General features: G+C 36.7%; 2 protein-coding genes across 3 annotated transcripts; both read left to right on the top strand.

Moving 5' to 3' along the window:
* The first annotated feature begins 5,746 nt into the window (after positions 1-5,746).
* si:cabz01093077.1 (C-C chemokine receptor type 4) lies at positions 5,747-9,326 on the top strand. The gene is made up of 2 exons (XM_057340424.1): positions 5,747-5,904; positions 7,218-9,326. The coding sequence occupies exons 1-2, from the start codon at positions 5,882-5,884 to the stop codon at positions 8,224-8,226; spliced, it is 1,032 nt and encodes a 343-aa protein (XP_057196407.1). The 5' UTR covers positions 5,747-5,881; the 3' UTR covers positions 8,227-9,326.
* A 4,209-nt stretch (positions 9,327-13,535) lies between these two features.
* Positions 13,536-18,882, top strand: cabz01093075.1. 2 transcript variants are annotated; one of them, XM_057340333.1, is made up of 4 exons: positions 13,536-13,655; positions 14,391-14,442; positions 15,870-15,944; positions 16,085-18,882. In XM_057340333.1, exons 2-4 carry the CDS (start codon positions 14,417-14,419, stop codon positions 17,151-17,153), a joined length of 1,170 nt encoding a protein of 389 aa, XP_057196316.1. In that variant the 5' UTR covers positions 13,536-13,655; positions 14,391-14,416; the 3' UTR covers positions 17,154-18,882. The 2 variants fall into 2 exon arrangements, with proteins under 2 accessions (XP_057196316.1, XP_057196317.1); XM_057340334.1 differs by lacking the exon at positions 13,536-13,655 and adding an exon at positions 13,927-13,972.
* Positions 18,883-23,071: the final 4,189 nt, after the last annotated feature.

Here is a 23,071-nt window from a genome sequence, read left to right as displayed (position 1 = left end):
TGTGCTCGATACACTCCCCCAGCGTTCATATAGGTTTCGGAAAGTTTTTTTCGAACATGAAAATATGTTTCGTAACAACTTTTCTTAGTCCCTTATTGGACAATTCTCCTGGAAAAGCACATCCACGCGTCAACCAGCTAGAGCGAGATGAAAGAGCACGCCCACGTGTCAACCCGCCGGAGAGGTGAAACACCCACATGTCAACCAAGGATAGCGGGAGAAGGAGCATGCGCACATGTCACTTTCACTTGGGTGCAGGAGAGAGAGAGCAAGTTCAGCTGTGTTTGCTTGTTCACTGCATTTGGGTGATAAATGTTATGTAAACTGTGGATATAACGCTGGATTTGGAGATTGTTTGAAACTGATGGAGTGGTCCCAGCACTAAAAGATGCCGGAAATGAACCGCACGCAATAAGTGAAACTGAGTCATACAGTATGTCTGTGTTTTGTTGGGTGCTTTAGTTTCACCTATCCCCACCCCATCCCCCCCACACGCGTCGTATGTTTTCGGAAATAATCGTACATCTGTATCTGTCTTTTATAAATGTGATCAAACTAAAGACTACGGATTTTTAGAGGGTACGATTCTGTCAGTAAGATTAACATGAGATCTGCAGAAACTGTCTGAGTGACGGACACTTTAAAATAGCAACCATATTTGAATATAGGCCTAATTGAAGAAATAATGAAATGCAATTAGAGGGATCTTAACTTGATTTTACATAATGTAAATCGCTGTCATTATTTCTACGAGTGACAACAACATAAATATGTTCTGGCCAGCTGATTTGGAGGGGGCAACCCAATCTCCCATCAGATGATTCAGTGCTCTCATAAAACTTCTATACCACCCGAAAGAGCTCTCTTAGCATTGTGGTTGGGTAGCGCTGTTGTTTTTTGTCCTGGAGGGCCACATCTCTGCGGAGTTTAGCGCCAATCAGCTCCAACACACCTGTTTTCAGGTGCGTTCCAAATCGCACACTTATGCACTATTCTACGCCATTTCGTAGTATAAATAGTGTGAGTAGTTTGTTCACATTGAAAATTCTCAACAAAGAAGTGCACTTTAAGTGATGCACTCATCAACCGAAAATGTTAAGTGTGGATCACGCACTTCATGCACTTAACGGTCGCAGTTTCACTTACGTAGCGGAAGGGAGGCGGGGGCTATCAGACACTGCTCGAGCAAAGTTCTCCTGTGGAGTGATTACGCTTAAATTTGATGATGACCGAAGTCATGAAACAGATGGAAATTACATTAAATGTACAATATACGAATTTATTTGATTGACACACTTTGTGTTGTGCGTTTGGCGTCATTTGCCCTCATCTGGGAAACTGCATATACCAACTAACCGTTAAGTATTCCAACTGGGATGATACTCTTCCTAAATTCATACACTAGATGGCTAGAATATATCGTATGTCATTTGGGACACAACTTTGAAGTTTCTAGTAATCCCGAAGACCTTGATTAGAAGTTCCAGATGTGTTCGATTAGGGTTGGAACTAAACTCTGCAGAGCCCTCCAGGACCAGAAATCGCCTACTTCCTCACCATATAATGAGTATGAGTCATGAGTAGTATGTCCGAAACCTCAGTATGCACAAAACAGTAGGCAAGAAATACCCGGATGGTCTACTGCTTCCGCTGAGATTTGTGAGTGTGCATCGGATGGACACTTCTCTATCCCATGATGCAACGGGAGCTGAGCAATGGTCAAATTTCAAAATTTAATCAAATAAAAATAGCAGAGAACTTCAAAGCGGGTGTCCGTTTTTTAAATGTACATATAGATTAATGAATTTCTCGTGAATAAATATTGTATGTACCGACGCCAAGATACAGGTTGATGTTACTACGTCATAGGTCAAAGAGCAGATGGGTCACATGACAATAAAACATGGTGGATGCAGTACGTCCAAAATCTATTCATACTACCCCGACACATACTATATAGAACATACTGTTTTAACGGTCGATAGGTAGGTACTTCATTTAAATCAGTATGTAACAATCCCTGCTACAACATTTCTGAAGAAAAAAACCTATACCCACCTCAAACCCTAACTATAACATATACTACAAAAAAATTGCTCTTCAAACCTGGTCTTGGAGGTCCTCTACCCTGCAGAGTTTAGCTCCAACCCTGATCAAGCACACCTGAGCAAGCTAATCAAGATCTTTAGGATCACTAGGGCTTTGTCTCAATCAGCTCCTCCCGAGGTCGTGTATATCGTGTACACGAGTTCGGGCACTGGTAAGGACCCTGGCTCACTTCTCATTGGGACACTGTTCACTTGCTTTCCTGTGACGTCACTGCGTAAGCACGTTGTGATAATTCACAGCTGGTAGTTATCAGCAACAGGCAAAAGTTCTGTCGCGTTTTATAAAGTGTATTGAATTGGCTCATGTGATTTCAGTTAAAAGGCTTCAAAAATGGTCACGTGGTTTCCAGTGAGGGAACACAGGGAGCACCGATGCTCTCTGGTTTTGCGGTGCATTGTGGGAAATTTTTGTTAACAAATGTTTCCGTGCACTGGAAGGATTTTTTGAATGAGACAGCCCATAAAAGGGCGGACTCCCTGATCAGTGCCCTGATTACTGAACAAGGGAGCTGACTGACACACACCCTAGGACAGTGTCCGAAATTGCCCCCATACCCAATTGCTTTACATACTGTAAGTTCACTAATATAGTCCACTTGAAGCAGCGAATGAAATTATTTAGTGAATTTGGACAGCGCCAGAAGCGCTGTGGGCACCATTTTTCTGCTGAGATGAGGAAATGGCTGGCAGTCGTACAAAGAGTTGTACACTCATTATTGCAATGCATCATGGGATTGAATTATTGCACTCAATAATTTCCACTATGAATTCGGACACCACTAAAAATGGAAGTCTCATTAAATAGTGAACTATATTAGGGTAAAGGGGTTTCTCGGACAATGCCTAGTAAATCACAGGTAGGTTAGTTTGATCAGAGCTTGAGCTAAACTCTGCAGGGCAGTGGACTGGATCTGAAGAGCCCTGGTGCAGAAGCATCTAACCCGCTTGTAAGCTTAAACTTCACATGAACTGTAAACGTATCTCTCAAATCTAATTGGTTCTAGTTCAGTTTTGTGTGCATTTATACCTTATTTGTTCACCAAAAAAATAACATGTATTTGACAGGTACGCCAGAATCATCAGTAAGCAGCCTATTTGCAGTATACAGCGAAATGCACCGGTTTCTGTTCTGTTCAGAATTCCCTGTGATTCTGGAAACGGTACCAAAAAAGTATTATTCCTGTGCATGATGAGCGATTACACCTGACAAAATCCTTTAAACCCTGTTAAACATATTACTTTATAGTATTTACTGTTCTCTAGGAAATGCGTATACTGTATACTTATTTGTTTAACTTGTTCATTAACGCAATCAATGTTTCTTCAAGTTCTAAAATGTTGCGTATAGGCAGCGTTTTACTCCATGCCTGAAATAAATTTTTGTATTCTTAATATTCTCTTTTAATAATAGTAGAACAAACAAAAGGCCCGAACACACAAGGCCCAAAACCCAGCCAACAGCACTCTAAAAATTGCTGGGTTATTTTTAAGCGTAATGTCAAAAAGGCACAAACTCAACCGTTGGGTTGTTAATTAACATGTGCTGGATTGTTTTAACCCTCAAATAAAAAAAAGTCAAGGTTGAATTAACTCAGCGGCTGGGTTTGTCCCTTTTTGACCCAATGCTGGGTTGAAAATAACGATGTTACATTCTTGAACAAGAACGTTACGTTCTTTTGAGTCGGTTTTGACCGTTTCTCAGGTAGTAATCAGTCGAGCTGGTTCACTGAACCGAACTTCAATTCCAGGTTGATGACGCTAGACATATAGCACATTTATGGGACGTCCGTCCCAAAAGAAGCTGAATGAGCCGGTTCAAGCAACTGTCAGTGTTTACATACGAACAAGGATTCTGAAGAGTGGGTTGACAGTATTCACACACGCAGGTACCACAGAGGACTTGAAGGGACCAAATGTGCAATGCAAGTTTCTTTAAAAAGAAACAAAAGCTATACAATTACAACTCGATTTTTTACTAGATGTTTATTTGAAATGGAAACCCCAAGTTTATTACCCCTGATTTATTGTGACTTTGATTACAGTAAGAGGACAAAAGTAAATCAACCTCAAATGGGTGCTCGACCAAAAAACGAATGAAGGATTATATACAAAAGTCGACACACCAAAGCTCCAAAAAAGACAAAAATGTATTGATTAAAAGACTATAGGATGGCGTGTAACATTTCTCTTAACGTTGCTCTTCCGCCTGTGTGCTTGAAACGTTACACGTCATCCTATAGTCTTTTAATTAATCATTTTGTGTCTTTTTCGAAGCTTTGACTTTGATTACAGTCAAATCAAAATCTGAAGCGAAACAAAAAACAATGAGAGAATAAAAAAATCAACAACAGGAACAGGATACGTTAACCAGACTTTGACCTCAGATTCAAACATTAAACTAGATTAGAAAATGCAAACAACAAACCAAGACAAGAAAAGACAAAGGCATTGAATAGGAGAGAAACTGAAGAGAGATAACAAGGGCAAGAGGTGTGTGGCATGACTTATTAACCGTATAATTATGAGGAAACAAGGGGGCGGGGTCAAGACATGAGACATGAAAGCACATGGCACACAGCAACCAAACCAAGACCACATGCTTTCAAACACAGAGCACAAGAGATGCAGAGCATGAGTGTAGATCCTGACGCCATGAACAAAAACCAAGAACTAGACTCCTCTGACCAAACATGAGACAAGAACATAGCCTTAGTGTGCCGACATATAGCACCAGTGCGCTTGCGGCAACCTGAGTTCGAATCCCATCTCGGGGGGGGTCCTTTGCCAATCCCGCTCCCTTAATATCTCCACGTAACCCTTTCCTGTTACCTTTCTATTCATCATATTCATCAAAAAAAATTAATATTCAAGAATTTCCTCAGAAAGAAGTTCATAACAAGTACACAAGTCACAATTCTGGAAATGAGTGTTCCTTAAAATGGGGGTGGGGAAGTTTGGGTTGTATTGTGACATAATGAAAGGTCAAATGGTCATCTCAGGAATATTTATGAATAATTTCACGTTATCATTTACTGTTCAGATTAAACAATTATAAGATATTTTCATAAATGATACCTATGACCACTCAGAGGAACATAATGGATAACAAATCCCAGACAGCACCCATCATTCAACCACAACACCGATAACTTTCAAAGTACTCCTACAGTTTGGGTTTTGGGTCTTAAAACCTACGAAGAGCAGTTTGTACAGGATATGAAGCGTAGGCAACGATCCTAATTCTTGTAAAAAAACTAAAATTCGTTTACTCATAATTGACTAATTTTACACTTTGTTATTCTAATTCCAGAAAACCGACTCACTGTTGAAGCTGAAAAGAGCACAGAATATCATTCATCTCATGACAGACATATCGCTCATTTGTGTGGTACTGTACGGCCTTGCTTATTGACGACATTAGACTCTCTGTGGGTGGGGGAAGGTATTACGGTTCATTCAGTAGCTGGTTCAGCATCAGTTGACTCAGAGTTATTGTTTTATCAAGTCCAAGGGAATTTTTGTCAGTGCATCCAGACCTGCTAACATCAGAACAGTGACAGGAAGTGCGTTCACACCTAACCTTCCCTTGCAAGATACAGTAATGCACCAAAGCACACACACACATGCACGTGCTTCATTTTACAGGAAATTTGCTGAAGACAAATGTACCGAAAGAAGGTGAAATGTACTAGTCTCTCTTTCATGCCCATATGAACCAAGTCTCGACAACAAGTTAGTGAGTTAGTCCCAACATCTCACAACAATCATTAATCATGGATGAAGGGCATACCGAAAGGTAAACAGAATTTTTAATTACTGGATTTCGAATTTACTGAAATACAGATTTTTTCATGTTGTATTTGGATATATCCTTAAAACGTGACAAATTTCGATATATTGGACAGAGAACAGCCATGAAACCTCAAAATGTCCAGATTGTTTTTTATGTACAAGCAATTTAAATAATGAATCTTAGGGAGGTATTGTACATTTATTTTAGGACCGGTTAAAAATAGTAGATCACAGATACTGATGTATGTTGACAGCAGTGGGATTGTGGTGGGATGTTTCAGAGGCCTGTGGTTTATCAGCGTTATGCGACCTCCTTCTGTTTGTATATACATATATTTGAAAATGCTGCGGTCTGCATGTACTAGCTGTGAGGTTTACTTATAGTGCTACTTTCAAATCATGTTTACAATCGAATTTTGCATTTATAGTGCTTTTAAGTTAAACATTTATTATAAGATCATATTTATGGGATGTATAATTGTTACATGCCGTTATATACTACATCCTTTGTTATAGCATCCTACATTGTTCAGAACAGAATGGACAATTTTCAGAAAAACCAAAAACAAAATATTTACTTTCATAGTTGACCTTTGTCTGAACATGCCAGTGCGGTTTGTGTTCGCTTTTTATTGCGATACAGCTATTACAGAAAATGTTTTACATTTATTAGGATAGTACCTGATTGAGAAAACTTGCAGAATATTTACAGATGGTATTGAATGTGGTTGAGATGTTTAAAACAAACATACAGCACCACGGCTAGACAAAATACACATTTGTGTAATAGGACTCTTAAAAGGATAGCTCACCCAAAAATTAAAATTCTATCATTTACTCAAGCCTGTATGAACACAAAGGAAGATGTTTTGAAGAATGTTGGTAAACCGAACAACGGCTGTACCCATTTACTTCTATTGTATGGACACAAAACCAATGCAAATCAATGGATACTGCTGTCGTTCGGTTACCAACATTCTTCAAAGTATCTTCTTTTGTGTTATGGAGAAGAAAGTTGTACAGGTTTCGTACAGTTTCCATTAGTGGTTCCAAAAAACATTGTCAAAAATCACTGCATGATACAGACAAGATAAGTGCACTCTTTAAAAAAACTCTTGCCTTAGAAGCAAAAATGTGTGTGCCTATACTGGAAAATATAATGCAATAAATTAAATTATATAGTATTCTATATATTTTTTCTATAATATATATGGAATGATTGAATATATTGACTGTTAATACATAAGAAAATACATTTTCTTTGCCTAAACTTGCATCCAAATAATTATTTTTAATTAAATATACTTTATATTACAGAATGGAAACGACATATAACTACTACAACCTCCCAACCCAAGAGCCGTGCATTACTGGAGATTTAACCCTGAATTCACATGTCAAGTCTGCCATTTTCTGTGTGGTCTTTGCACTCGGCCTTGTTGGGAACATTATCATCTTATGGGTTCTCCTGAAAGTCATGCATTTGAAAACTATGACAAACGTCTGCTTACTGAATCTGGCTCTGTCAGACTTGCTGATGGTCCTGTCGCTGCCCTTCTGGGCTCTGTATGTTCAAGGTCATTACATCACAGCCAATGCCATGTGTAAGGCTATGACAGGCATATATCAGGTGGGATTTTACAGCGGGATCCTGTTTGTGACCCTGATGAGCGTGGATCGCTATCTGGTTATCGTACACGCCGTGGCAGTGCTGGGGGCCAAGATGCTGCGCTACGGAGTTGTGGTTAGTCTTGTTATATGGGTGATTTCGATCTGTGCCGCTCTCCCGGAGGTCATCTTTGCAGCAATGGTGACAGAGGACAACCTCACCAGATGCCAGGGAAACTATCCTTTGGGCTCGGCCCATAAGTGGAAGCTTTTCCGCAACTTTAGCGAAAACACTGTGGCACTTTTCATCTCTTTGCCCATTATTGCATTCTGTTACATCAGAGTGCTGATGGTGGTGCAAAAGACCAAAAACTCAAAAAAGGATCGAGCCATAAAGCTCATACTTGCCATTGTTGCAGTGTTTGTGGTTTTCTGGGTGCCCTACAATGTGGTTGTGTTTCTAAAGACCTTGCAGCAGTTTGATATTCTCAATAGCTGCGAGGCGTCTCGTCATATTAACATGGCCATGGACTTGACAGAGACAATCGCACTGACACACTGCTGCGTCAATCCAGTCATTTATGCTTTTGTTGGAGAAAAGTTTCGCAAAAGCCTAACAAGCGTGTTTTCGAAATATATCGTGTGTTTGAAGGTCTACCAGTCAACGTCGATTCATTCAAAAGTTTCAGAAAATGACACCTCCAACACGGCTTTGTAAAGAACAGACATCTTTTCTTTATTTACTCCCACCAAAACAGGACCCAGTTCAAAAGTCCCTTATGATTTTTTTCTTAAATGATGGAAACGTTTTAGAAACTGCTTATATTTGCTTTATTAGTTTTGCTTCTCTGCTTTTGTAGCTTCGCAATATACATTTTAATGCAAGCTTTTTTGACAACACAACATCATATCGCTGTACTACCTCAATAAAATAAAAAATCCCTTTAAAAAAAAAAAAACATCTGGTGAGGCAAAAGAAGGTTTCTTCCACCAAGTGTGCTTGTGAATAATACAGTGTCTTACAGTCAAACTATTTTTCAGTGGCTGTAAAATGACCTAATGCATTAAATTACTTTAATCGTATTTCAGTACATTTAAATTTGCAAATGTATATAACACATCCAAACCAAATCTTCTCCCGTGAGCTCTTACCTCATACCATGCAAAAGCATTTAGCACATGCTCTGTACTTCACTGTCAATAACCACTGGACTTCCTAAACCATACGCATCAAAGGCAAAACCAAAAAGAAATATTACAAGAATGTACTGAAATGGCCTAAAGAAGATGTCTCAATGTTGAATGTTGAATCTGGGTCAAGAACTCAAATTGTTATGCTGTCTTTCTGTGTAATATCCAATATAACATTTTATCTTCAAGTTACTCATTTCAAACACAGAGATTGATTCATGTTCATCAATATATTGATAAACAAATAAATCACAAACGTGTGTTTCAAATGTATGTTGTAATGCTTTATGTTACCACAAGAGCACTCCATATAGGGCATGGTTTAATGCCTCCGATGAACCAGGAAAATACCAGGTAAAAGTAGTACAAGGATAGACACAGACAAAGTGAAGTGCTAATGCTGTACTACTGCTGGTTCACTTACTGTACATGTTGGATTCTGGGAGTTTCTGAGTCGGGATTCTGATTTGAGGGGGTAAAAGTTTTATTGGTAGCTCAGATTTTCCACCGTTGAGTACAAATAAAACTTTGCAAACTTGCTGACTTGCATATAACTCAATACTTATCTGTTTACACAAACGTAATGTTCGCTTGTTTAAATTTCTGACAGTGAATAAATGTTTATATTACGTGAATATTTTCAATCCATTTTTTACTTAAAACATTTTTAATTCACTTTATTTGTTCATTTTACCTTTTTTAACATCCCTTGAGTCTGTCTTTTTTTCAAGGGAGACCTGGCCAAGAATACACCATTTAAAAATAAAAACACAATAGTAACATTTTTTTAATATAACATTGTTTGTGTCGGGTATCGTCTATGATGTGACCTGTGCCTCCTGTGCCTCCTGTTACTGATTATTAAAAGTCGTTAGAATAGTGCTTGTTCTCCGGCACATACTTGGGCAAGTATGTTGTGTGACAATAACAATATGCTCTTCCATTACGAACGTTTTTAGCAGTGTTTTGAACTCTCCCATGACAACAATGTGATCAAGATGTAGTGTTTTTTGGAGATTATTCCAAGGGAGAGGTGCAGCGCAAGCAAAGACTCACTACAAAATTCAGAACAAAACATGGAAGAGTATTCATCTACAAGAGCGAGAATCATACTAATTATAAAAATAAGAAGATTATTTAGATAAAGAAGATTAACCAGGATGGCTGAGTCCTCATATAGTATTGTCAATGTCCTTCTAAAACCTCAGATGTCCAAATTAAGGTGCTAATAGGTTTCAAAATGAAACCTAAAACTATGATCCGAACTTCTCTTTTACAGTAAAATCTACCGTAAGGGGTATTTACCAATAAAATCATTCCTCGTGCTTTTAGTATTTTAGTTCACTTGTATAACAACATCTGAGTAAATGTATATATATATATGTGACCCTGGACAACAAAACCAGTCTTATGGGTCAATTTTTCGAAATTGAGATTTTTACATAATCCGAAAGCTGAATAAATAAACTTTCTATATAGAATCTGAGAGCGCAAAAAAATCAAAATATTGAGAAAATTGCCTTTGTATTTGTTAATCAGGGGCACTGTGGCAGACCATCCACTCACAAAAATAAAGTTTTTATATATTTAAGGTAGGAAGTTTACAAAATATCTTCATGGAACATGATCTTTACTTAATATCCTAATGATTTTTGGCATAAAAGAAAAATCGATCATTTTGACCCACACAATGTTTTTTTTGTCTTTTACTAAAAATGTTCCCGTGCGACTTAACACTGGTTTTGTGATCCAGGGTCACATATATGTAAACATGACAATGCAAACGTAGCAGATGTAAAATGTTCCAAATGTATTCATGCTCTGTAGCTATAAATGAAGTATACAATGTCACAGTAAGCAGTTTCAATTACAGCTAACCTCTGATTACAGCATGTGGAAAGTTCAGTCAACTTCCTGTTCTTTGTCACAAAATGAAACGTGGTCATTCAATGTGACCCTCATAGTGGATGGGTTGCGAATAGTCGACGAGTGTACATCAGTTGTACACTTATTATTGTAGTGCATCATCAGGGTGCACTTGATAATGTCAACTTTAATGGATGTTCTGCATTACCAAACCATCGTCATCAGAGAAGGACCACTACCCCATAACACAAGAACATTTTCATATTTTGATTATGAATAGGTTATGAAGGCACATGATTCATGATTTGAAGCCTGCAGCATATTTAAATTATTAACAAAAGAGAAACAGCAAAATGAGCATTAAATACATTTAGACACCTTTCTGGTTCACTTAATCTTTCCGTGCGGGACAGGCTTCATTGTTTTGATCTACATTAATTGTTGATTTTTTTAATTCTTATTTGAAATTCTGCTCTGTAAAACTTTTGTAAAACTGCTCTGTAAACGTTTTTGTAAAAAATGTGTTTGAGATGCAGAACTGTAAAGTAACTTCACCTCAACCTTTGAATTTCTTTTTAAAAAATACAGCAGAAAGCCACAGGTTTCTGAACGACTGAAGTGAAATGTTCTGCAGAGAGACGGATTTCCTGTGTGCTTACTGCTAATACACTAAGACTGCTGACATGACTATGTTTAAAAAATAGTTTCAAGTAGGCACAGTCAAAAATGTTTTCAAAACTTTTGAAATGTGTCAAATTAAAAATAACTTTAATGAAATTGGCCCACAGCTCGCCTCAGTCTAGCACCCTGAAACATAAAATACTTTGACATGTCTGTTGAAAAGTAGCCTAAATAATTTGAATGCAAAATTTCAATTTGGTTTAATTAAGTTTCTGATGCAAACTTAATGTGAGATGCATGAATTCACTGATTGTTTTTTTTCGTGGACTTCTGTGATCACACACACACGCATACACGCACGCACGCACACACACACACACACACACACACACGCGCACACACACACACAACCACTTCCCCATTATGAGATACAGTTGATTTTATCTGCATGCAGATCTACAGTATGGTCAGGACGACATTCTGTGAGGACTCTCAATATTCTAACAATGCTGCGTACTAAATGGCCAAAAAAAAATTCTGTATAAAAATGAGTCAAGATGGAGTTCATCTGTCAATAAAATAATACCTGACAACTGAATGCTACCTCAGACATTCAAAATAACACAGAAATTTTATCGAAATAGCATACTTTAAAAAGTAAACATGCCATTGGCTTACATTGCAGGAGCAATCCTTATCTACCAAAATACCATAGGCAGTGGTGTAAAGTATTGGAGTAAATGTAATTAGTTACTGTACTTAAGTATCTTTTTGGCTCTTTGTACTTTGTACTGAGTATTAAAGATATTTGCAATTTTTACTCTCTACTTGACTACATTTTTGAACAAGTATATGTACTCTTTACTCCACTACATTTGTAATGACTAATGCAATTACACATTACATTTTGCATGGCACCTATCTTTTTTTGCAGCAGTTTATTTTTGCTACAGAAGAATTAATATTGCTAGTTACAGGGTATTGAAGGTACTATAATCTTGTGGATTTTGCCCTAACTTACTAAAACTTGTCAACATGGCTTCTTTATGTGCATAGAAGTGCATTATCAGGTAGTTGTCAATCGGTGGCGGTTTATATGTGAAACGAGGACATGACTGCAGCTGGGGATGAGGCCAAAACCAGCATGTCAAGTGCAAAAAGGCTTTGACTTTTTTTTCAATTTGACTTAACATTATTTTATTTATCCGTTATATTGAAGAGACTTTGAAGGATTTTGAAGGAGTTTGGTTTACTTATGAGCACTTGAGCTTAAATGAGACTTGGGTGTTTGTAATAGACATAGATTATGGGGTCGGCCATGATTTGTTGCAATTTTGAGGTGTTCAGTCTTATTATGATTTAAGAAAATAAATGCGATTGCTCTGCTCACAAATCAACTGTTTCTTGTTTTTCACTTACATGTCTCTGAGGTGTGAAGGATTAGTGCTTCTTTGAGCCTACATTCAGTATGAGTAAAATACTCAAGTATTGTTAAAATCAGATCTCTCGAAGACTTTTACTGAAGTCGTTTTGGAATTGGTGACTTGTAACTTGTAATGGAGTAATTTTCGCTGCAAGGTATCTGTACTTTTACTTAAGTATGGTTTTCATGTACTCTTTACACCTCTGCCACAGAGTCTTTAGTGTTATATTTATTTATTTTTTGACATTGAGGCAGCAACTTCTTAAGAAATACATTATTATACTCTCTGCAAACTTCCGGACTGACAAGCGGGCATTTTGCCTCATAATAACTTCAAATGAAAGGCAAGCATGAAACCACACAAGAACAAAGGGAAATTATCAACATTGTTTTATTGAAATGTGTTCCATGAAAGTTTGTCTATCATGTGTCATATTTATCTATCATGTTATATGATATGACACACCCTTTAAGAACACAACTTACAACAGAAATATTGAAAAAAACCCATCTGTAAGACTAGTGTACTGTGTGTCTGTCCTTTTAAGAAGTCACTTGTGCACTTAAGTGATTAGGTGTGTGCTTTGTGTAAACCACAACACGTTGCTTAGTTGTTCTTCTAAAGCTGCAGGTGTTTTTTCAACGATTTACTAAAGAAAGAAATGTCTGTGCAATCATTAAAAAGACATATATACGTAACTATTTATATTGTAGTACCATTCACCATTAGTGTTTGTTTTCTCGTGCTGTCTACAGGCTGAGCATGTAAAGTAGGTAATTTCCTCTACATTTTGCTCCAAAGATGGTGGGAACCAATCATGTCATTGCTATCGACTACATACAATAGTTCTGAAACTAGTCCTGCACTTTGCAAAGCCCCTACCCCAATTTAACCAGAGGAAGTGTCACAAACCAATGCCCTGACAGAAAAAAAAGAGAATCTATATTAGATCTTATTTATCTCAACCGATCTCATATCATGCAATCTCATCTGTTCTTATTGTCTTGGAAGATCAGAGGGCAATTCCCAAATTGATCACATTTGTGTGAGTATTCTTTACTTATACACTATTGATGTTATACTTTGAATATGCATGCATGCACAAACATGCAGTATGTTCATGTATTGGAATAAATGTATTGGAGTGAAAGTGCAGTAGCCTATGTCATAGTCCCTTCTGCATGTTCATAGCAGAAACCTGAGGTGTCTTTTTGATAGTATGGTTTCACACTTTTGTTGAAAACATCATATGGTCACATTTGCTCTTCGAAGTTGGTAAAACATCTGTTTGAAACATTCACCAGATAGACCTAAATGTCACAGGTGGTTTGTAAAATCAATACATAGTTGTAGTGCTGAGAGGTATGTGAGATCTTCTGTGTCAAATTTATTCAATAATTATTATAAGACATTAGTTATTCACAAATTCGTACTGTACATGTTTTTACAGAAGAGTTATGCAAGCAGTTAAACATTTGTGTGTTTGTTTTCTATGTTGGGTTAAAAATGTAAAAAGATTCACAGATCACACACCAGCTGTTGTTACAAATACAGTTCGTTATTTTATTTATTATACGGTATAATTTGACAACAAAATAATCTTGTAATATTGCTAACATTTTTATTATTGGAAGGTAGAATCATTAGATGAATATAATCAAAATACAAATAATTGATTATTGCACGGAATTGACCTGTTTTCCCTTCTTTCATTCAAATGTTTTACTTATGGTAGCTACTGCATTATTATAAACTCTGTCTGTTTTCATCTACCACACAGTTACAAGTCCTCTGATTCTTCTGAAAATGAATTCTACCGTTTCAGAGCTGGGGTAAGACCACGCATCTCATACCTTATTGCAATAGGAGACCAGCAGAACATTATAGACACAACTGAAAAACAATTTGAAATCAGATGCATCAGTCTCTATAGTAGTGCTTCAGTTGCTGTCAGCTAAATCTGACTGGTTTGGGGAAATTTAGTTAAACGTTCACTTTTAGCAAAATCAAACAGAGCTTTAATGGCCAAAAATGCACATGCACCAAGAAACTTTGATGACAGACGTTTTCCGTACTTGCAGAGAAACAACAGACTGATACAGAAATACACATACTGTATAAAGAAGACCGTATAAGTGGGTTGTACAATAATAATAAAAATGTTTGAAAAGAGCACCATTCTCAAGCTCAAGGTTGCTGCACAAAACTAAGTAACAGCAACAATAAGCAAAATACTGACAATGAGCAAAAAAAATATATGACAAAACAATTCAAACAAATAGCAGGAATAACAAGAGAGATCTAGGCAGAAATAGGATAATACATAGTGAAGATAAAATTTTAACTTGAGGTAGAAATGGAATATAATTAAATGTCAGTGGAAGTGACTTTGGTGTTATGGCACTAAATGATTTGCCAAACATGGAAGACAGAAGGAAAAGAGGAACAATAAGGAGTTTGGATTCTGAATGTAATAACAGGTCATTCAGACATTTTAAGGTTAACAGAATTATTTAGTACTGTTTCCAGATACAGATAGGTAGCCAGTGTAATTCACAGAGTAATACTGTCAAGCATTATGCCAAAGTGATGTTGTAATTGGGAGGCAGACAGGCAGTCCAATGACAAAGGAGTTCGAATAGGCATGAGATTATGACAGTGTATACTTAAGAAAAATTGCAGTCTTGGTAATGGAGAGTACATAAGACTAAAATGTATGTATAAAAGGGAAAAAACTTAGATCAGACTTATTTAAAAGGAATGCTGGACCAAATACAAATACTCCAGTTTGATCAATGTTACATTTTAGAAAATTATCGTGTTACCCGATTTTGATATCAGTAATACAGGCATTTGCTGAACAATAAGACGCAGAGGACGCAGATAAATTGAAGGTCATCAACCGCAGTGGTTGAGACCATGGCGGCAAACAGTGTGACCGAGAGGTAGCATGTACATAGTGAATAGTAATGGACCAATCACAGAACCCTGAGGTACACCTTCAGTAGGACGAGAAATTGACGCCTTAAAGTTGTGCATCAAAATGAAATTTGTCTATAAGTAAACTATGATGTATTCCATGAAAGAGCATTGCCAGAGATGCCATTAGATGAAAAATGAGAGATACGAATATGTACAGCATATACTGCAACATACTTTACATGTATACAGAAAAGGTGCTAGTGCAATGCATTCCAAATTGACCTTCAGGCACATTTGCACAGAGTAATTTGTTTTCTTGTCTCTTTGTTATAAAAAGGACCACTGCACAGTCTTCTTGGACAGGCATGGTATCCTTCAGTACCCCACAGGTGTATAATCAAAAATTTACCAGGTGAGGCAATGACATGTTCTCATCATGAAATGAATAAAACAGTAATGACAGCCATGTTTATAAGTCACTATTGACTGTGTAGCTTTGCTTTATTTTTTCTTTAAATTATTATGTTTATTTTTCTGATTAAATTCGAATAGAACAGTTAATGATGACACAAACACCTCGCCACTCTACAACTATGGTGACTACTACAATGGAAATCTTGATCCATCTGACTTTTCCCCCTGTGAATATGGAGATCATGCATCCAGCCTCCTACCTGTTTTATACTCTCTGTTTTTCGTGGTGGGCATGCTGGGTAACTTGCTGGTGGTCTGGGTGATCTTGATGAGTGTGAAGCTGAGAAGCATGACTGACATCTGTCTTCTGAACCTGGCTTTAGCTGACCTGCTGCTGGTCTCCTCTCTCCCATTCCTGGCACACTATGCCAGTGATCAGTGGATCTTTGGAGGTCCCATGTGTACCATGGTGTTAAGTGTCTATCACATTGGATTCTACAGTGGGATATTTTTCATTGTATTGATGGGCATCGATCGATATTTAGCTGTTGTTCATGCTGTGTTCTCTTTGAGAGTCAGAACAAGAACATATGGGATCTTAGCCAGTGCGGTCATCTGGATCATTGCGATTGCAGCTTCATTTCCTGAGCTGATCAACCTTAATGTCAGTAAATACAAAAATCAAACCCTTTGTCAATCATACCCAACAAGTGATGAAAAGTCTCTTTTTTTAAAGACTTTCGGTATCTTTAAAATGAATGTTCTGGGATTATTAATTCCACTTGTTGTCATTGGATTTTGTTACTCAATGATACTAAACAGACTCCTGAGAGTTCGCTCTTCCAGAAAACAGGCCATGCGACTTGTCATTATAGTGATGGTGGTCTTCTTCTGCTGCTGGACTCCATATAATGTTGCAGCTTTTTTGAAAGCTTTAGAACTGAACAAACTCATAAATATAACCTGTGAAAGCAGCAAGAGAATCACTCTTAGTCTCCAGATCACAGAAGCTGTGTCTTACTCGCACAGCTGTCTGAATCCCATTCTCTACGTGTTTGCAGGAGAGAAATTTAGGAGGCACCTTTTCCGACTCCTGAATAAAACCCCCTTCAGCAGATTACAGTTCATGAAGAGTTATCTTACACAGGCCACAGGATCTTTTTATTCACAGACCACCAGCGTGGATGACAGGTCTACAGCAGTGTGAATGGAGGGAATTAATTGTGGTAGGAAATATGGACAAGGAACCATCAAAAAAATTCTATGGCACACATCATTTGCAGCTGATGTGCCCCATTCCTATAATGCAGCAGTTTGTAACCCTGGTCCTCGCGACCCCCCTCTCTGCATATTTTGCTTCTCTCTCTTGTTTAACACACCTGATTTGAATCACCAGCTCATTAGAAGAGCACTCCATGAACGAACTGTGCTTCGATTGACATTGTCCCTAGACAGTGTTCATTGCTCTCTACTCCTGCACACAGGAAATCAGCTGAAGTTTAAGAGCACGGATTTACGCTACGCGACAGCCTGCAGCGTTTTCACACACAGACAAACCTTACTAAGTGTTATTTAACCGTAATCATGAGATTTGCATGCGTCTTGTGCACTTTAATGCCCTTTGAATCTTACATGGGCCTACGCTCCTTACAAAGTGGAATCATGGCAGAATATAAATTGATGTTCACTTCGCAGGGCACTTACGGTTGTATTGAACAAACCTCTGAAAGAATAAGAAAAACATACAAAATATGCAGAGCAGGGGGTCGCGAGGACCAGGATTAAGAACTGCTGCTATATTGACTAGTTACAGTATAAACTTTAAATGCTTAGATTACAGGCAGGTTTGTTATTAGTAACATCTGTAAATGTTTGTATTTAATTTGAATTAGATCATTTATGTGTGCTTTGATTTTTATTTGTTTTCCAGCAATGCATATGTATGTAGTTCTCAATCATTTTGTGATGGTATTGTGTTGGGTTTGTTTCTTGTACTATATCTTCTAGAACTGTATTTACTTGTTACAATACTGTATACAAAACATGTTACAATAATGCATTTACTAACTAGATAAACCGTTTTTATAAACAAAAATACTTTCAGTAAACAAATCCTCACATTGGAATTATAAAGTCTGCCATTTTTGTCAAAATTGAGTTATTTACATGTTCACACATAACTTATTTACATTGTGATGTTTTTTCTTTACATTGTGTACATTTGGGGACTTTTTGGAAAACAAAAAGGTTTTATCTACAGAGTCAAATGGAATGCAAAAACTTTGCTCAGAATGTAGATAGAACCTTATAATTCCAAGGTGACGAAATATAAGTGTGTGACCAAAGTGTTTAAGTGATATTTGTGATATTAACGATAAGAACGTGATTTAATATTCTTACAGGTTGAAAGTTTTAAAACGCTTGACCTGAATGTTTAAAAAGCGTTTGTTCTGAAGATGTACGCTAAAATGTCTAAAATTAGTTTCATGGACAAAAATATAATTTTGCAAACACAAATGTTTTTGTCATTACAAAATAACCATTTTCTTAAAAAAAATTTAATTAATGACTGACCGAATAATGAAGAGAGCAGCCAATAAACGCTCAGAATAGATGGGGACTCCTTTAATATTGTATAAAAGCATCTCAAGGTGAAACTGCCGCTTGATACTATGATTCAAATACAAATGATACAGTGATACAATGATACAAATTCTATTCAAAAATGACTACACTGAAGATGCCAAAATGTAATAAGTTTTACTTTTTGTTTCAATTTTTAATTCACAGCATAATTTTAATAAATCCTTTTGTGTTATTCCACGGTTTTGATGAGCTTACTATTTTTATAAAATGTAAAAAAAGAAACATGAAGGAAACGAGTGTTCTGAAACTTTTCACTGGTAGTGTATATGTTTGTTTTCATATTGGGCAAATGGACAACAAAAGGTTTTCTCATATTTTTGTGTGTATGAAGTTTCAAATAAATGTGTAGAATAGATAAAAAACACCAGTAAGTGTATAACTCTCATTCCAATTCAACACATTTAGCCACATAACTATTTAGAAAACTATACAGAGTATATATATATATATATATACAGTAGAAAACAAAACTTTTTAACAGTCGTATGTAAGATATGTACATGTAGAGCACATAAAGTATACAGTGGCCTTCTTATGCAGCTTAAACTCTTAAGTCACACTTAAATTAGATATAATAACCTGAGAGGAAAATTACCTCTAGAACTACATAACCTCTTGGGTCAAATATGGACAAACCCACCATTCGTTAACATTAACCTAGAACATTCTCGTTTAGTTTAATCCAGTGGTTGGGTTTGTCCATATTTGACAGAGCCATTGGTTAAAACAACCCAACATTTTTAGAGTATTGGGCCCAGTTGGTTAAAAATAATTCTGCAAATGACAAATAAAAATTAGTATAGGTCATTGTTTTAGCAAATTCCAGATGTCAATTATGCATTGACTTTCTCACTTCATGTTATGCATGTTTGTATAAGAACTAGGGGTGTAACGATACTTCGTATTAAGTAAATTTTGCGATGCAATAATGTTATGATGCGCATCGTAGAGAGATGGGGATATTTATGATATGATGTTTAATTCTATTCGTTCAGCGGTCAAGACGCTACCAGCTCTGCGCCAGCGCGTCACGTGTGCTTATCTCACATATGTGACCCTGGACGACAAAACCAGTCTTAAGGGTCAATTTTTCAAAATTGAGATTTTTACATCATCTGAAAGCTGAAGAAATAAGCTTTCTATTGATATGTGGTTTGTTAGAATAGGACAATATCTGGCGGAACAACAACTGTTTACAAAGCTGGAATCTGAGGGTGCAAAAAAAGCAAAATATTGAGAAAGTCGCCTTTGAAGTTGTTAATCAGAGGCACTGTAGCAGGCCATCCACTCACAAAAATAAAGTTTTTATACATTTACGGTAGGAAATTTATAAAATATCTTCATGGAACATGAACTTTACTTAATATCCTAATGATTTTGGGCATAAAAGAAAAATCTGTCATTTTTACCCATACCCTGTATTTTTGGCGATTGCTAAAAATGTTCCCGTGCTATTTAAGACTGGTTTTGTTGTCCAGGGTCACATATGCGGTAGAGAGAGAAGCACAAGACACAATCTGTGTCTCCAATTGGTTTACAAAGCGTCATATTTTCCTTCACAATCGCTGTTAAAACACAGCAAACTTGAAGCGTGACTGCAGGCGAGTCACCCCGAAACTCATTACAAAGGCAGCACAAACGTTTTTAAATGCCAATGTTAATTTATCCGCTAACGTGAGCTGCATAACGTGATATGCAACATAAAGTAAACCAAAAGAAACCAGCGCTGTTCCGATCAGAGAAGCGATGAAGTGAGTCGTACTGTATATTAAAAGATCGAATGACATGCTAAAAAACAAGTATGTGATTTGCATGATAGAAGAAATGTAATACAGTTTATGTAATATGTCTTTTTGAAAGATTTTTCTCATTCATTACTGTTTCAAGCAAAAACAGTGCAGCTTCAAAGAGACATGAGCCAATAGCGCTTGAGCGTGAGCTCTGTCAGAGCGTTTCATTGGTTGAATGTACTGAATGAATACGCCCTTCACTGAACGAAGGAGTCAATTGAGTCAAAATGAGACTGAATGAACTGTTACATGTCGTTCATGGTCTAATATTCTCTGTGTTACAACAGTAGTAGTTACTCAACTTTTCTGAAAAATAAAGGTAATGACCTGGTTTAATTTAATTCCAAGGTAAAGTAAATTATGTCGAAACAGTTAAATCTTTGTATGGAACATTTAATTACACCAATTAAATGAGTTAATCCAGATAGATTTTAGTAGACTAATATAATGTAGATTTCGTCAACTAAAAATAGACTAAAACTAAATAGCATTTTAGTCAAAAGACTATGACTAAAACTAAATCAAAATTTGCTGTCAAAATTGACACTGATCTTAATTCTAATTTCAGTTAAGCCTTAAAATGTAAAAATTCTTTATTAAGTTGTATGTGCAACAAAATAAGTTGCTGAAATTGTTAATATTTTGAAAATAAATGTTATTTGAATTTTTAATTTTGTTAAAAATTTCGAGTTGTGTATCGTATCGTGAACCCAGCATCAAGATATGTACCGAATCGTGAGCTGAGTGTATTGTTACACCCCTAATAAGAACTATAGTTAATGTAATCTATATTTGACCGCACATTACTCATGAAAAACAGCCCTCCACTCATCAGCGCTTAAAAACTGGGTTACAGGTTTAACCACATACCCAGCCATTACCGCTACACAAACATCTGATTCAAACTGTGCTCAGCTATCATTCTCCCACGGTACGAAAGCAGTCAAAGCCAGATTGTCGTCATATTGTAGCACACACTTGTAATATCTCTAGTATGACCACTGTGATGCAGTCTCATTTCTGACATTGTGGGTTGGTCATCATTGGCCAGCCCAGATGTCAAGATTAAACAGCATGTGTGGACGTTCATTATGGGGGACATTCATAAGAAACAAGCTTTTGTGGGACTATCCCCACCACTCAGATGAAACTCTTGCCTACATTGTTTTTGTTCTCTGCAAATTTGCCCACAGTACAAAGAGCAAGAGGGTGGAGACTATGAACAAAGTCAAAGAACAAAAACATGCAGTATAACATTCACACACAAATGGCTAATGGAAGTGTGTTTGACGAAACTCCTGTTAGTAACCTGTGTCCTGAAACCTAATCAATAACCTTAATCAGTTTTATCTAAGGGTTTGGAATGATAATGGAATTGATGTAGTACGCGGTTTTGCACCTGTTTAAAAAGTTTGCCTTAAGAGCCACAAAGGTTACAAACTCTCCTCTCGGTTTCCATACACCAGTATTTTGATTATGATTCATTGGCCAAAAAGTGAAAACACAAAATAAACAAAATTAAATGTTCATATGGTGATATTGTGACAGCACTAAATGTATCTAGTTATGAAAAGCTACTCTGAGGAACAAAATTAGCATTCAGGACATAGGAAGATGTGCCAACCTTGTTTTAAGACCTTCAGTACTAGTAAAAACAATTCATTGGCTTAGTAAATAGCACAAAAATAAAATCATTTAAGTGATTTTTTCAGTGGGACATATTAAAAAAATCAATAAAAAATATTTTGGTGAATTCTGATAGAAATATTTGAGGATTATTTACTTGAACTGATCAGTTTTAAAGTAATTCCTACCAATTGTCTCTGTTTTTAACATCAACTGATTAAATTGAGTAAAATTCACGGCTAAAGTGATCACGTGCGCATCATGTCTGCTTTCCTCAGCGACAAGTCTAACCAGCAATCGGCACTCCTCAGAAATCTTGTTTGTAATTGTATATTGTTGGACTTTTTAGGCAGTCCTGCATGTTCAAAAATTTGCACAGAGACGTTCTCCAAAATCGATTAGAAGTTTATTATCAGATGTAAAAAGGAGTAACAAAGCTTTGGGTTGTCAGACGATCTCCTCACTCCACCACAAGCCAACAACCCAAATTATTCAAAAACACCCATATTTATTCAGTATGTGACGTCGCTCGCATCTTCTGACTCCTCCTCTGCCTTTTAAAAGAAAACACTCAATCATCTAATGCTTTTAATTATGTAGCGTTGTTTCTTAATCCTATGATTCATTAAAACACATCACAACTCATGATTATACTTAAAACATATGCAGTGGATTGATTCATAACATTTCTTTTATATGTGACTCTTTGTGTGTGTGTGTGTGCGTGCGTGCGTGCGTGCGTGCGTGCGTGCGTGCGTGCGTGCGTGCGTGCGTGTGTGTGTTGATTTAGATAATTTATGGTTCCAACCCCCACTTATCCTGTCTCACTTCGTTTGCCACAGTAACTTTCCACTGAGTAAAATAGAAAGCACATGACAAAAGCACACAGCTTAATGATTTAATGAAAGAAAACACTTATTGATTATATTGATAATTAAATCATACTTTTATCTGAAAAATATTCCCACAATATCCAATAGTTATATATTAAACATTTACTATCAATTGTCTTTGTATTTTACCTCAGCTTAAAAAAAGAAACCTTGATGATTCTACTCGCGGC

The sequence above is a fragment of the Triplophysa rosa genome, linkage group LG8, assembly GCF_024868665.1.
Source record: "Triplophysa rosa linkage group LG8, Trosa_1v2, whole genome shotgun sequence".
Classification (NCBI taxonomy): domain Eukaryota; kingdom Metazoa; phylum Chordata; class Actinopteri; order Cypriniformes; family Nemacheilidae; genus Triplophysa; species Triplophysa rosa.
The sequence above is the reverse complement of the archived record's forward strand: the minus strand, read 5'-3'. Positions and strand labels throughout refer to the sequence as shown.

Coding starts and splice junctions, on each gene's coding strand:
- si:cabz01093077.1 (XM_057340424.1), top strand. CDS start 5,882: ATGGATGAAGGGCATACCGAAAG. Junction 5,905..7,217: donor GATGAAGGGCATACCGAAAG/GTAAACAGAATT, acceptor TTTATATTACAG/AATGGAAACGACATATAACT.
- cabz01093075.1 (XM_057340333.1), top strand. CDS start 14,417: ATGAATTCTACCGTTTCAGAGCTGGG. Junction 14,443..15,869: donor TCTACCGTTTCAGAGCTGGG/GTAAGACCACGC, acceptor TGTTATAAAAAG/GACCACTGCACAGTCTTCTT. Junction 15,945..16,084: donor TATAATCAAAAATTTACCAG/GTGAGGCAATGA, acceptor AAATTCGAATAG/AACAGTTAATGATGACACAA.